The 15756-nt window shown below is 52.0% G+C and overlaps 1 protein-coding gene across 1 annotated transcript in view; it reads left to right on the plus strand.

Moving 5' to 3' along the window:
- Positions 1-15537, plus strand: part of kcnk3a (potassium channel, subfamily K, member 3a) — a gene marked incomplete at both ends in the record, with an annotated part of 38823 nt that extends 23286 nt beyond the window's left edge. Inside the window, one exon of the mRNA XM_084440200.1 lies at positions 14627-15537. Coding sequence (XP_084296326.1) covers positions 14627-15537 — 911 coding nt within the window. The remainder of the gene's footprint in view (positions 1-14626) is intronic.
- Between the last annotated feature and the right edge of the window lie 219 nt (positions 15538-15756).

The following is a 15756-nucleotide window of genomic DNA, read 5'->3' on the forward strand; positions in this document are numbered from 1 at the left end:
GCTATGAAATATTAGCCTCTCAAGACTCTTTAGCAGATATTTCAGTCCCCATTAACATGTTAGGACTATTTTTTCCTCTCCTTAATTTTTCCATTTCGCACTTGCAAACGCACGCACGCACGCACGCACGCACGCACACACACACACACACACACACACACACACACACAGGATAGCACCAAACGGAAATGTAACTGAAGCGGAAATGCTGGTCATTTGAGTGGTTTGGCTAAAAGCTTGTAAGGAATCCAGGACACAGAGTCGGTAAATAAGCAATGACAACAAATGTGAGCCTTCCTCCCCAATAGATTCAGTTCTTAACTATCTCCTACTTTATTGTTTTTTGATTTAGCTGATGTCACATCAAATAAGAACATGTTCCAAAAGAACTACAGAACATGTTATATACAGAATCAGAACATGTTATTTTTATTACATTATATATATTATATTATTATATTTCATGATCAGTAATCACTACTTTCTATTGATTTTCTCAGGTCTTTTTTGGATTGACCTTGGTTTTGCTGTGTCCATCTCTTTTTTCCCATGCTGCCCCTCTTCTTTCCCATGATGCCCCTCTTCTTTCCCATGCTGCCCCTCTCTGCTCGTGTCCCTCTGGTCCCGTCAGGGGACCTGATCCTCTCCAGGTGGTCCAGCTGTGTTGTGGACATGAACACGTGTCTCTATCCTGTGTATCAGGTACATAAATCACGTGATTAATTGTAGTGGTTAATCCCCCGGGGATCTCCCACGCTGTTAGGAATGCGTGGCTGGCTGGCCTCATGGAAAAGAGAGTCCTGCCAAGCTTTCCTCTCTTAAATCCCCTAAAAAGGAACCTCCAGGACTAAGTATGGAAATAGCCCCGGTCACGACTGCTCTTTCTTTCATGACAACATGAATGTTTTGAGTCTTGTGGATTGATACACGAGGCCAGAGGGTCCCACCTCCGATTCTGAACCATGTTTACCACTCGGGGCTGAGTGAAAGTCTGGATGTGTTTTGGGGAGAGGAGAGGTTGGGTTAGGGGCTCTCTGAACTCGTCTTCTACCTCTGTGGGGTTTTGGGCTGTGATGTCATTGGGCCTCGACGGTGGGCAGCCAGAGAACGCACGCCCCTTGGGGAGGCCGCAGAGTCCACAGAAGAGAAGGGGTAACCAGGTTAACCCCCCACCCAAACCATCACTCTGCCAATGCGCTGTCGCCCCTCCAGGGGGAATATCAGTTTTACCCATGATAAACGGCCAGGTCTCTATCTCTTTCTCTCTCTCTCTCTGTCTCTTTCTCTCTCTCTCTCTCTCTCTCTCTGTCTCTCCCTCTCTGTCTCTCCCTCCCTCCCTCTCTCTCCTTCCCTTTCTCTCTCCCTCTCTCTCCCCATCTCTCTCTCTCCCTCTCTCTCCCCATCTCTCTCTCTCCCCCAATCTCTCTCCCCCTCTCTCCCTCCCTCTCTTTCTCTCTCTCTCTCTCTCCCTCCCCCCTATCTCTCTCTCTCTCTCTCCCCTCTCTTTCTCTCCCTCTCTCTCTCTCCCCCCCCCTCTCTCTCTCTCTCTCCCTCTCTCTCTCCTCTCTCTCTCTCTCTATCTGAGCCCATACCTCTGGACCTGCGTGGCCCCCCGGGTCACAGATCAGTAGCTGGCATCAACATGGAGCCCCTGAGCCGACCCCTGACCCCTGACCCCTGGCTCCCCTCAGCTGAGGTCGCTTCTCTCCTATGGGGGGATGCATCAGATGCATGTAGTATCAGTGTAATAACATGCTAGTAGATGTTATTAGTGAAATAGTGGGGCTGGTGGTTTGATTTTGGCATCGACAGCCCTGCGTTTGTGTCTCCAGCCTGCGTGATCTGGCCACTGGCTCGCTGATCAATAAATTAAATGGACCACTTATTGAGATGAGACCTCAGAGTATGACTTCAATAGTGAACCGAACATAATTTCTGTCTTGTTGAAAATGTTGGAGTCATGGTTCGGAATATTTGCGTCAGTGTTTTGGTTCAAGATCAGTGTCCATTTCCAGCTGTGAGACAGCTTGATATGAAAATTATGAAATAAATGTTCTTCATAATATCTTTCCTCCCTAAAAGCATTTTACCTTCCATCAATGTTTTTAAAGAAACATCATTGAACTTATTGACTCTGCTAGTATTGATTTATTATTCCCCTAAAATGCATTCCCAGGATTCTCTGGCCGCAGAGAGCAGCTGTGAGCACGGCCTTCTGGGTCAGAGTCTCGCTGGGCTAATGGACCGAGGCGCTGATCCAGGGTCTGGTTGGAGGATGTGAATAAACAACCAGCGGGTTGTTTGGAGTTGGAGGTGTCCCTGATTAGAGATTGATGGTCTGCAGGTTCACATGGAGGGGGACGTCAGGCGATAGGGTTGCTAAGGACAGTGGCGACAGGATCAAAGGGACTTGTTGCCGTGGAGAACAGACCTCTGAAGTGATGTCATCATTTGGTCGGCCATTACTACAGTTACAATTTCCGTGGATCTAAAAATAGAAAAACTATGGCAAAAAATTAAAGGGTTTCTTCTAAGCGTTTAAGTGTGGGTTACGTTACGTACATTTGTTTATCACATAACGACTTCATAACTCAAAAGATTCAGTCTCAATCGAGAAAGAAAAACTATATAATCATCTAGTATTCTTTAGAATATAAACTATAGAATCATCTAGTATTCTTTAGAATATAAACTATAGAATCAGATAGTATTCTTTAGAATATAAACTATAGAATCAGATAGTTTTCTTTAGAATACTATAGAATCCCTGTTCATTTTTCTCATAGACCTGCTTAGCATCCAACATCCTTATCTGAGTGGGGACTACAGTCTGATCTCAGACCTGTTTAATAGGTGGGCAGAGGGAAATGTTTGTGCAATTTTACACGACAAACTAATTCATAAGGTGTGGGTGGGAAATGTCGACACCTAAACACCTACAGTCTACCCTGGTTCAAAGGTCAGTTGTTTTTTCCTGGTAATTACCTGAGAGAGATAGTGGATCATGATGACAACAAACCAAACATCTGAAGTGGGCATCACTGGAAACTGGGCCGGCCATATATGGTGAAAGACTATACGACCTCAGTATACGAGGGGCTGGTCTCACTGAGGAGTTTGGTTGACGAGCTCCAGGAGTGTTGAGACCCTCATCCTCCACGCCGAGGGTCTCATCCTCCACGCCGAGAGTCTCATCCTCCACGCCGACGGTCTCATCCTCCACGCCGAGGGTCTCATCCTCCACGCCGAGGGTCTCATCCGCCACGCCGAGGGTCTCATCCTCCACGCCGAGGGTCTCATCCTCCACGCCGAGGGTCTCATCCTCCACGCCGAGGGTCTCATCCTCCACGCCGAGGGTCTCATCCTCCACGCCGAGGGTCTCATCCTCCACGTCGAGGGTCTCATCCTCCACGCCGAGGGTCTCATCCTCCACGCCGCGCCAGTTGGCCTCAGCTCCACCAGCCTGGCGCTGGTGGAGCTGACCCTTCCTCAGGGGCTGGAGCCCAGAACCATGACCCTTCCTCAGGGCTGGAGCCCAGAGTCCATGACCCTTCCTCAGGGCTGGAGCCCAGAACCATGACCCTTCCTCAGGGCTGGAGCCCAGAACCATGACCCTTCCTCAGGGCTGGAGCCCAGAACCATGACCCTTCCTCAGGGGCTGGAGCCCAGAACCATGACCCTTCCTCAGGGCTGGAGCCCAGAACCATGACCCTTCCTCAGGGCTGGAGCCCAGAACCATGACCCTTCCTCAGGGCTGGAGCCCAGAACCATGACCCTTCCTCAGGGCTGGAGCCCAGAGTCCATGACCCTTCCTCAGGGCTGGAGCCCAGAGTCCATGACCCTTCCTCAGGGATGCGCTGTGACTGTCCCTCCTCTGCCTCGGTCCTGCTGCAGCTCGATGGAGGCTTGGCCTGGTGCACAACACACACAGCATAGGCTCTATACAACATGCATCTGTATATAACGATACGTTACACGTCTCACTCTGAAGGTGTATATAACGCTACGTTACTGGTCTCACTCTGATGGTGTATATAACACTACGTTACACGTCTCACTCTGATGGTGTATATAACACTACGTTACACGTCACACAAGAGTGAGGGGGGAGTGAGGGGAGAGTGAGGGGGGAGTGAGGGGGGAGTGAGGGGGGGGCTGGGGAAGAGTGAGGGGGGGGCTGGGGGAGAGTGAGGGGGGGGGCGGGGGAGAGTGAGGGGGGGGCGGGGGGAGAGTGAGGGGGGAGTGAGGGGAGAGTGAGGGGAGGGGGGGGGGGGGTGAGGGGAGAGTGAGGGGAGAGTGAGGGGGGGGCTGGGGGAGAGTGAGGGGGGAGTGAGGGGAGAGTGAGGGGAGGGGGGGGGGGAGTGAGGGGAGAGTGAGGGGAGAGTGAGGGGGGAGGAGGGGAGAGTGAGGGGGGAGTGAGGGGGGAGTGAGGGGGGAGTGAGGGGAGAGTGAGGGGGGAGTGAGGGGGGAGTGAGGGGGGGGCGGGGGGAGTGAGGAGAGAGTGAGGGGGGGGGGCGGGAGGCCCTGGTAGAAGCATTACTCCAGGCTTTGATGTATTTTCAAAGCCTCTTTTTTATCCACACCCAATTAATCAGTGTAATCAGGAGCATCAGATGCATCAGGTGGGGCCTCTGGAGCAGACGCTGGGGGGGGGGGGGGGTGCTCTGGAGCAGAGGCTAGGGGGGGGGGGTCTGGAGCTAGGGGGGGGGGGGGCACTCCCATCCTCGGAGAGAGAATCAGACCCCAGCAGCCAGGGAGAAACGGTAAAAAACCTCCCAAACTCTGTCAGTCCATATTTGAGGATGAGCGTTTGGAGAATATGGGGAATTTCATTTGTAAAATCATTGTGAAGGTTAATATGGCTCAAAGCTAGGCAAGGCTGAGCCGAGTAAAATGAATATGGAGGATTAACAATTATTTAGACGGAGGGATTGCGTAACGCAGCAAAATCCCAGGGTGCCGCGGTGCAGGGATGAGGCCTCGGGGGTAAAACGCTAAACGTTGGGAAGAATCAGACTATTAGTGCGTCTGAACGTTGAGGAGAAATCAGGGCTAGTTTCCTGCGTAGACGTTCAGTCACCATCACAGAATGTCTGGCTTCGTTGTTCTGTCATGAACTTTCTTCTTTCATTATTCCAATCAAAACCTCTTTGTCACTACAAGCGCTTGCCTAAAATGATTTCCTCCAAACGGTCTCCACCAATGAGAGGCTAGCGTTCGGGGGAATGAGAGGGTGGCATAGCGCACCTGTTAGCTGGTGACCTTTATTAAATCCTCTCTCCTCATTATGTTTGGGCCTAATGACTCTTTTGAAGGCTCAGATTGCTTTTCAAATGTTTTTGCAATTTTCTGATTTTCTTTCACATGGAAATTGGGGGAATTGTTTTGAGACAATCAGCTCCGCCATCTTTGATGTCTTTTTGAATTGCCGTTCGGTGGAAATGTCCCTTTCCAGGGGTAATTTTCATGAGCAAGTAATGATCGTTGAAATGTCCTGGGGTTATTTGCGGCTTGTTGCTCGTCTGCGCTTCATTGAGTCAGACGGGTAATAAGGCGGCTCTTCTGTGAGCCAGCGGACGCTCATCGTCCATCCAGAGACCCCAGTGTGACTGTGTGTGTTCAGCCTCCCCAGCTGGTCAGAGGCTCTTCAGGGGTCTCTCCTCTCTCAGGGGACAGGAGCGTCTCTCCAGCCATCGAGGTACAGGTCAGCTGCCTGGTCTGTCCAGTCCAGACCCTGGACTGTTGAGTGGGCCTGGGGCCGTTCTCCTGCTCTCTCCTGAGAGAGACGTCCATCCTGACGCGTGAGGGTGAAGACATCATGGGGAGAGACCGTTCTCCTGCTCTCTCCTGAGAGAGACGTCCATCCTGACGCGTGAGGGTGAAGACATCATGGGGAGAGACCGTTCTCCTGCTCTCTCCTGAGAGAGACGTCCATCCTGACGCGTGAGGGTGAAGACATCCTGGGGAGAGACCGTTCTCCTCCTCTCTCCTGAGAGAGACGTCCATCCTGACGCGTGAGGGTGACGTCATCCTGGGGAGAGACCGTTCTCCTGCTCTCTCCTGAGAGAGACGTCCATCCTGACGTGTGAGGGTGAAGACATCCTGGGGAGAGACCGTTCTCCTGCTCTCTCCTGAGAGAGACGTCCATCCTGACGCGTGAGGGTGACGTCATCCTGGGGAGAGACCGTTCTTCTGCTCTCTCCTGAGAGAGACGTCCATCCTGACGCGTGAGGGTGAAGTCATCCTCGGGAGAGAAGGGGCAGATGTGGGCAGCTGGTGGTGGGGGGGTGGGCAGGTCTCACGAGAGGACGGCCGTCCCTGTCACCTCCAGCCACGCTGTCCTCTGATGAGGAGTCGCCCCCGCTGTCCCTGCTGTCCCTCCTGTCCCTCCTGTCCCTCCTGCCCCTCCTGTCCCTCCTGTCCCTGCTGTCCCTCCTGTCCCTGCTGTCCCTCCTGTCCCTGCTGTCCCTCCTGTCCCTGCTGTCCCTCCTGTCCCTCCTGTCCCTGCTGTCCCTCCTGTCCCTGCTGTCCCTCCTGTCCCTGCTGTCCCTGCTGTCCCTCCTGTCCCTGCTGTCCCTGCTGTCCCTGCTGTCCCTCCTGTCCCTCCTGTCCCTGCTGTCCCTCCTGTCCCTCCTGTCCCTGCTGTCCCTGCTGTCCCTCCTCTCCCTCCTGTCCCTCCTGTCCCTGCTGTCCCTGCTGTCCCTGCTGTCCCTGCTGTGTCCTGATGAGCCACAGCTGGTCACCATGACGGCTCCTGACAGAGCTGGGAGCCAACAGCACCGCCACGCTCACCTGGGGTTGGGACTAGGGGACAGGACGGGGGTTGGGGCTAGGGGACAGGACTGGGGTTGGGACTAGGGGACAGGACGGGGGTTGGGGCTAGGGGACAGGACTGGGGTTGGGGCTAGGGGAAGGGACGGGGGTTGGGACTAGAGAACAGGACTGGGGTTGGGGCTAGAGAACAGGACTGGGGTTGGGGCTAGGGGACAGGACTGGGGTTGGGGCTAGGGGACAGGACTGGGGTTGGGGCTAGGGGACAGGACTGGGGTTGGAACTAGAGAACAGGACTGGGGTTGGGACTAGAGAACAGGACTGGGGTTGGGGCTAGGGGAAGGGACTGGGGTTGGGGCTAGGGGACAGGACTGGGGTTGGGGCTAGGGGACAGGATTGGGGTTGGGACTAGAGAACAGGACTGGGGTTGGGGCTAGAGAACAGGACTGGGGTTGGGGCTAGGGGACAGGACTGGGGTTGGGGCTAGGGGACAGGACTGGGGTTGGGGCTAGGGGACAGGACTGGGGTTGGGACTAGAGGACAGGACTGGGGTTGGGGCTAGGGGAAGGGACTGGGGTTGGGGCTAGGGGAAGGGACTGGGGTTGGGGCTAGGGGAAGGGACTGGGGTTGGGGCTAGGGGACAGGACGGGGGTTGGGGCTAGGGGACAGGACTAGGGTTGGGGCTAGGGGACAGGACGGGGGTTGGGGCTAGAGAACAGGACTGGTACTGCACATAAAGAGAAGATCCACACAGTACATTGTACATGCTAATGATGTCATTCACAGTCACAGTCTGGGTACCTTCTGTGTCGACTCAGACTGCAGGACTGCATAACTCAGAGGACAGTCATTCAATATTAATGTGCCCATGTAGTCCTGTTGCTGCTATGTGGTGCATTAACACATGGGCTGATGGGCGGGGGGGTGGAGGGAGGGGAGGAGGGGGGGAGGAGGGGAGGAGGCGGTGAGTGCCTGGGCTCTCGGTGGTTTCATTGTGAATGTCAACAGCCATATCAGCAGGGAGTTACATTATTTCATGAGGCATGAGCTCGAGAGATTCTTGTAAGAACAGATTTATGAAACTATATATATTCAGGCTCGTACAGACCGGCGACAGAATCACCAGCTCCAGGTTGTCAGGGCAACGCTCCGGGACAAGACTGCCAAGGTCACGCTGGCCTTCATCAGCTACCGAACCTCTGGATGTAATTCAACCGTCATCTACTTTTATTACCTTCCAGGGATGATACTGTATGAGTGTCCCGGCCGAGGCTGTGTCATGTGAGCTGGAGAGACGCAGCCACCTGTGACAGGTTGCATCATCCTCCGCTACTGTGACACCTGGCCCCCCCAGCGACAAAGCATGGGGATTAGGAGCGAGAGAGAGATTAGGACTGTCAGGTGACAGCGAGTGAGAGAGGCGCACATCTACTGAGCCTCTGAACCTCGATTATACAACGGGGCGGGGCTCGCTGAGGCGGGGAACCAATGAGCAGCTGCGGTCACATGCGCTCTACGAGGCGGCCTGTTGTCCACTGGGGCGCGGCGCGTTGCGCTGCCGCCTCACAGCGAGAAGGTTGTGGGTTCGATTCCCTGCCATGTTCTCCCAGGTCTTCCGTGCCCAGGGGGGATCTGGTTCCAGCCCTTTCGGGGACATGAGAGCCTGGACCTGGACCGGGTCCCTGGGTGCGCTGAGGCCCCTGGAGGAGGACAGCTTGGACAGGAGAAATGAGAGGACAAATTTCATCGGCGGGCATTACTGCATGCGTGTGTGTGTGTGTGTGTGTGTGTGTGATCCTACTATTATATATACTACTACTCTATCCTCTATCCCAATACCCTCTATCCTCTATCCCAATACCCTCTATCCTCTATCCCAATACCCTCTATCCCAATACCCTCTATCCTCTATCCCAATACCCTCTATCCTCTATCCCAATACCCTCTATCCTCTATCCCAATACCCTCTATCCTCTATCCCAATACCCTCTATCCTCTATCCCAATACCCTCTATCCTCTATCCCAATAACCTCTATCTTCTATCCCAATACCCTCTATCCTCTATCCCAATACCCTCTATCCTCTATCCCAATACCCTCTATCCCAATACCCTCTATCCTCTATCCCAATACCCTCGCAAAATGAGCACAAATCAAAATGAGTATGTCTATGAATTGTTCGTCCTCCTTCCTCCAGAACAAAGAAGAGCAACGCTAGATGTCCGTCCCATTGTGGAAGTGTTAGGGATGAGAATCAAGAAGATAAGTCTGCTGCCGTGGCTCTCGTCCTCTTAAGAATGGTGGAGGAGAAGATAGGAGCCGTGAATGATGACATCTTAAAAGGATGTGCTAAAAAGACACAGTAAAGTTTCTTTATCTTTCCAAGGCCGGACTGGGGGAGAGAGAACCAGACGCAGAAAGAACAAAAATAATGGGGAAATGAAATTGCGCCATCAGAGATCCGGGTGATTTATCCTGTAACGCAGGGTAACCCCTCCCCCGAAATAGTCAGGGAGTCAAGAGGCTAAAACATGCGTCTTCCCTTCGGAGACGCAGACCGAAGCCCAGGACAACGCTCCCGTCCAAGAGAACATGGATCACTTGTAATGGCTGTCCTTTTGGCAGCGCAGCTGGCACGCCTTTAAACTAATTTGCTCTTGGAGAGACAGATGGCTTAACCACACAGGTAGGGGTGACAATACGACCAGAGGCCTTGAAATTAAATCAAACCGCACAATAATTACGTTGAGACAATGGGACGGTCTCGTCCGTGTGCAGATGTCATGGTTATGGAGGGATCTGGGCTCAACAGAACCGCTCTAGGAGACACGTTCTCCTCGTCTGGTGATGGTTCTGAGCGGCGCCAATCAGATTCGGGTGCAGGGTAGGTAGGGCATCTGTGGTGTGATTTGCGAACTGGTGTGTGAATACACACACACACACACACACACACACACACACACACACACAACTGTGATTGGGATGTCACATATCCTGGTTGGCTGTAGACATGCCCTAATCGTATTGCCCTATGGGATAAGGTTTTATTATTTGAATTGAATTGACTCTACAGAAAAATGCGTGATGTTCTCCAGATCCCAGCGTGTTATTCCACTGATCTGAAGTCAGTCTTTGAGTTCGTGTAGGAAGCAGCTGTTAACCGAGCAGTTTCAGAGGAATTGCATCAGTGGAAAACGTGTCTTCTGAACACAGGCCCAGGATGTAGAGAGGTTCCCTTCTGAACACAGGCCCAGGATGTAGAGAGGTTCCCTTCTGAACACAGGCCCAGGATGTAGAGATGTTCCCTGAACACAGGCCCAGGATGTAGAGATGTTCCCTGCTCAAAGAGTCACAGGCCCAGGATGTAGAGATGTTCCCTCAAAGAGGCCTCGTCTTTCAAAGGTTTTGGTCCCATTCTGTTCAGCTGGCCTGGTACTGGCCCGGTACTGGCCTGGTATTGGCCTGGTACTGGCCTGGTATTGGCCTGGTACTGGCCTGGTACTGGCCTGGTACTGGCCCGGTACTGGCCTGGTATTGGCCTGGTATTGGCCTGGTACTGGCCCGGTACTGGCCTGGTATTGGCCTGGTACTGCCTTCCCAGAGCCCAGCAGCTGTTTATGTTGCTCTATGATCCGTCGGTGTCAACAACAACAACAACAACACCACCCTTATCAACAACACCACCCTTATCAACACCACCCTTATTAACACCACCCTTATCAACACCACCACCCTTATCAACACCACCCTTATCACCACCACCCTTATCACCACCACCCTTATTAACAACACCCTTATCACCACCACCCTTATCAACACCACCCTTATCAACACCACCCTTATCAACACCACCCTTATCAACACCACCCTTATCAACACCACCACCCTTATCAACACCACCCTTATCAACACCACCACCCTTATCAACACCACCCTTATCAACACCACCCTTATTAACAACACCCTTATCACCACCACCCTTATCAACACCACCCTTATCACCACCACCCTTATCACCACCACCCTTATCAACACCACCCTTATCACCACCACCCTTATCAACACCACCCTTATCAACACCACCCTTATCACCACCACCCTTATCAACACCACCCTTATCAACACCACCCTTATCAACACCACCCTTATCAACACCACCCTTATCAACACCACCCTTATCAACACCACCCTTATCAACACCACCACCCTTATCAACACCACCCTTATTAACACCACCCTTATCAACACCACCCTTATCAACACCACCCTTATCAACACCACCCTTATCACCACCACCCTTATCAACACCACCCTTATCAACACCACCCTTATCACCACCACCCTTATCAACACCACCCTTATCAACACCACCCTTATCACCACCACCCTTATCAACACCACCCTTATCAACACCACCCTTATCAACACCACCCTTATCAACACCACCCTTATCAACACCACCCTTATCAACACCACCCTTATCAACACCATCCTTATCACCACCACCCTTATCAACACCACCCTTATCAACACCACCCTTATCAACACCACCCTTATCAACACCATCCTTATCAACACCACCACCCTTATCACCACCACCCTTATCAACACCACCCTTATCAACACCACCCTTATCAACACCACCCTTATCAACACCACCCTTATCAACACCACCCTTATCAACACCACCACCCTTATCAACACCACCCTTATCAACACCACCACCCTTATCAACACCACCCTTATCAACACCACCACCCTTATCACCACCACCCTTATCAACACCACCCTTATCAACACCACCCTTATCAACACCACCACCCTTATCAACACCACCACCCTTATCAACACCACCCTTATCACCACCACCCTTATCAACACCAACACCCTTATCAACACCACCCTTATCACCACCACCCTTATCAACACCACCCTTATCAACACCACCCTTATCAACACCACCACCCTTATCAACACCACCCTTATCAACACCACCCTTATCAACACCACCACCCTTATCAACACCACCCTTATCACCACCCGTATCAACACCACCCTTATCAACACCACCCTTATCAACACCATCCTTATCAACACCACCACCCTTATCAACACCACCCTTATCACCACCACCCTTATCAACACCACCCTTATCAACACCACCCTTATCAACACCACCCTTATCAACACCACCCTTATCACCACCACCCTTATCACCACCACCACCCTTATCAACACCACCCTTATCAACACCACCCTTATCAACACCACCCTTATCACCACCACCCTTATCAACACCACCCTTATCACCACCACCACCCTTATCAACACCACCCTTATCAACACCACCCTTATCAACACCACCCTTATCACCACCACCCTTATCAACACCACCCTTATCACCACCACCCTTATCAACACCACCACCCTTATCACCACCACCCTTATCAACACCACCCTTATCACCACCCTTATCACCACCCTTATCAACACCACCCTTATCACCACCCGTATCAACACCACCCTTATCAACACCATCCTTATCAACACCACCACCCTTATCAACACCACCCTTATCAACACCACCCTTATCAACACCACCCTTATCACCACCACCCTTATCAACACCACCACCATTATCACCACCACCCTTATCAACACCACCACCCTTATCAACACCACCCTTATCAACACCACCCTTATCAACACCACCACCCTTATCAACACCACCACCCTTATCAACACCACCCTTATCAACACCACCCTTATCACCACCCTTATCAACACCACCCTTATCAACAACACCACCCTTATCACCACCACCCTTATCAACACCACCCTTATCAACACCACCACCCTTATCAACACCACCCTTATCAACACCACCCTTATCAACACCACCCTTATCAACACCACCACCCTTATCAACACCACCCTTATCAACACCACCCTTATCAACACCACCCTTATCAACACCACCCTTATCAACACCACCCTTATCAACACCACCCTTATCAACACCACCCTTATCAACACCACCCTTATCAACTCCACCCTTATCAACACCACCCTTATCAACACCACCCTTATCAACACCACCCGTATCAACACCACCCTTATCAACAACACCCTTATCAACACCACCCTTATCAACACCACCCTTATCACCACCACCCTTATCAACACCACCACCCTTATCAACACCACCCTTATCAACACCACCCTTATCAACACCACCCTTATCAACACCACCCTTATCAACACCACCACCCTTATCAACACCACCCTTATTAACAACACCCTTATCAACACCACCCTTATCAACACCACCCTTATCAACAACACCCTTATCAACACCACCATCCTTATCAACACCACCCTTATCAACACCAACACCCTTATCAACACCACCCTTATCAACTACACCACCCTTATTAACACCACCCTTATCAACACCACCCTTATCAACAACACCACCCTTATCACCACCACCCTTATCACCACCACCCTTATCAACACCACCCTTATCAACACCACCCTTATCAACACCACCCTTATCGTACAACCACCCACCACCGTAAAATGAAGAAGAATGATAGATAGATACTTGATTGATCCCCCCAGGAGGAAATGTGGTGTTTCAGCAGAGGAACTTACAGCAGGATTGGAAAACAAGAAAAGAGAAGCTTTAGATGAGAAGTGGGAATAAAACAGAGGATCAGGAGCTCCATCCATACTGCATGTTCAGCATAGTACAGTATAGAATATAATAAATAATATATGTACATACATACATCCAGTCTGTATAAATATATTATATATATCGCCTTGACTGTTCTGCATTGAACAGAGTGGAAAACCAGCAGCAACATTCCAACAACATTCCTCAATAGTGGTTCGTCTCGTTTCAATTAGTCTGACTCACCGGATGGAGGTTTTTGGGATAAACATTGTCATTGGTTTATTACTGATAAACATTGTCATTGGTTTATTACTGATAAACATTGTCATTGGTTTATTACTGATAAACATTGTCATTGGTTTATTACTGATAAACATCGTCATTGGTTTATTACTGATAAACATTGTCATTGGTTTATTACTGATAAACATTGTCATTGGTTTATTACTGATAAACATTGTCATTGGTTTATTACTGATAAACATTGTCATTGGTTTATTACTGATAAACATTGTCATTGGTTTATTACTGATAAACATTGTCATTGGTTTATTACTGATAAACATTGTCATTGGTTTATTACTGATAAACATTGTCATTGGTTTATTACTGCCCAATCAGTGGTGACGGAAGATTTGACCGGCCCAGTCAGATTCAATCATGACTGTGATTGGTTTAAAGAAATACACTTTTTTCCCCCGTCCTATCTCTAAATGGTAATGGCCAGACCTTTCTCCAGCGCTGGCGCAGAGTTAGCGAGGTGTGGAGATCACATCTGAATAGGAAACACAGCAGGATAGGAGGGAGATGTCCTTAGTATTCCATCCATGCAGCTCCAGAGAGAACAATTCAAAGGCTCTCTCCCCTACATCACCACTGACAGACTGAATGCCACCACACTTCCCTGCATTCTGCCTCTGAGTACCGAAGAGACTAGCGGCCATCATGGGGTTTGGTTGTCCGTATTCCAGATGGATCCTGGATCCTCTTCATGGTTCAGCCCGGCTCGGGGGGGGGGGCGACAGAATAAAAACCCACCCCAACCTTCACCGCCCTCCCTCCCTCTCCAGTACGAACGGGGTGTCTCTCTCCCGCTAACCCTCTCTCTCTCTCCAGTACGAACGTGGTGTCTCTCCCCCGCTAACCCTCTCTCTCTCTCCCTCTCTCCCCCAGGCTATGGCCACGCGGCCCCCAGCACGGACGGGGGGAAGGTGTTCTGCATGCTCTACGCCCTCCTGGGCATCCCCCTGACCCTGGTCATGTTCCAGAGCCTGGGCGAGCGCATCAACACGCTGGTCCGCTACCTGCTGCACCGCCTGAAGAAGTGCCTGGGCATGCGCCGCACCGAGGTGTCCATGGTCAACATGGTGACCATCGGCTTCATCTCCTGCATCAGCACGCTGTGCGTGGGCGCCCTGTCCTTCTCCCACTTCGAGGGCTGGAGCTTCTTCCAAGCCTTCTACTACTGCTTCATCACGCTCACCACCATCGGCTTCGGCGACTACGTGGCCCTGCAGAAGGACCAGGCGCTGCAGAACAAGCTGGAGTACGTGGCCTTCAGCTTCATCTACATCCTGACGGGCCTGACCGTCATCGGGGCGTTCCTCAACCTGGTGGTGCTGCGCTTCATGACCATGAACGCCGAGGACGAGCGACGCGACGCCGAGCAGAGGGCCCTGCTGTCCCGCAACGGCCAGGCGGGAGGGAGGGGCCACCTCCGCTGCGCCCCCGACCCCCCCTCATCCTCCTCCACCGCCTCGGGCTGCGTGGGAGGGGGCGGGGCCGGCGGCGGGGGGCGGGGCCTGAGGAGCGTGTACGCCGAGGTGCTCCACTTCCAGTCCATGTGCTCGTGTCTGTGGTACAAGAGCCGGGAGAAACTCCAGTACTCTATCCCCATGATCATCCCGCGCGACCTCTCGACCTCGGACACCTACATGGAGCACGGAGAGCTGTTCTCCAACCCCCTCCACTCCAACGGCTGCGTCTGCAACCTGCAGCACCACTCGGCCATCAGCTCTGTCTCCACCGGCCTGCACAGCCTCAACACCTACCGGGGTCTCACCAAGCGGCGCAGCTCCATCTAGAGGCCGGGAGGACTCAGCGCTTCAATCCAAGCCCCACTCTGGTCTGGGATGTGGGAGGACTCTTCTTCTGTGGTACTGCGTTGGATGAACTACATGTACACGTAGCTCAGAGGCGCACAACACCAGGTGTGAAGAGGTCAGGCTCTGCTGCTTTAGATCCTCCATAGCACTTAGGGACGGCGCGTTTCAGTGGCACAGCTAGTCGCTGTCTTAGAAGCA

The sequence above is a fragment of the Borostomias antarcticus genome, assembly GCF_949987555.1.
Source record: "Borostomias antarcticus genome assembly, chromosome: 6".
NCBI classification, from domain to species: domain Eukaryota; kingdom Metazoa; phylum Chordata; class Actinopteri; order Stomiiformes; family Stomiidae; genus Borostomias; species Borostomias antarcticus.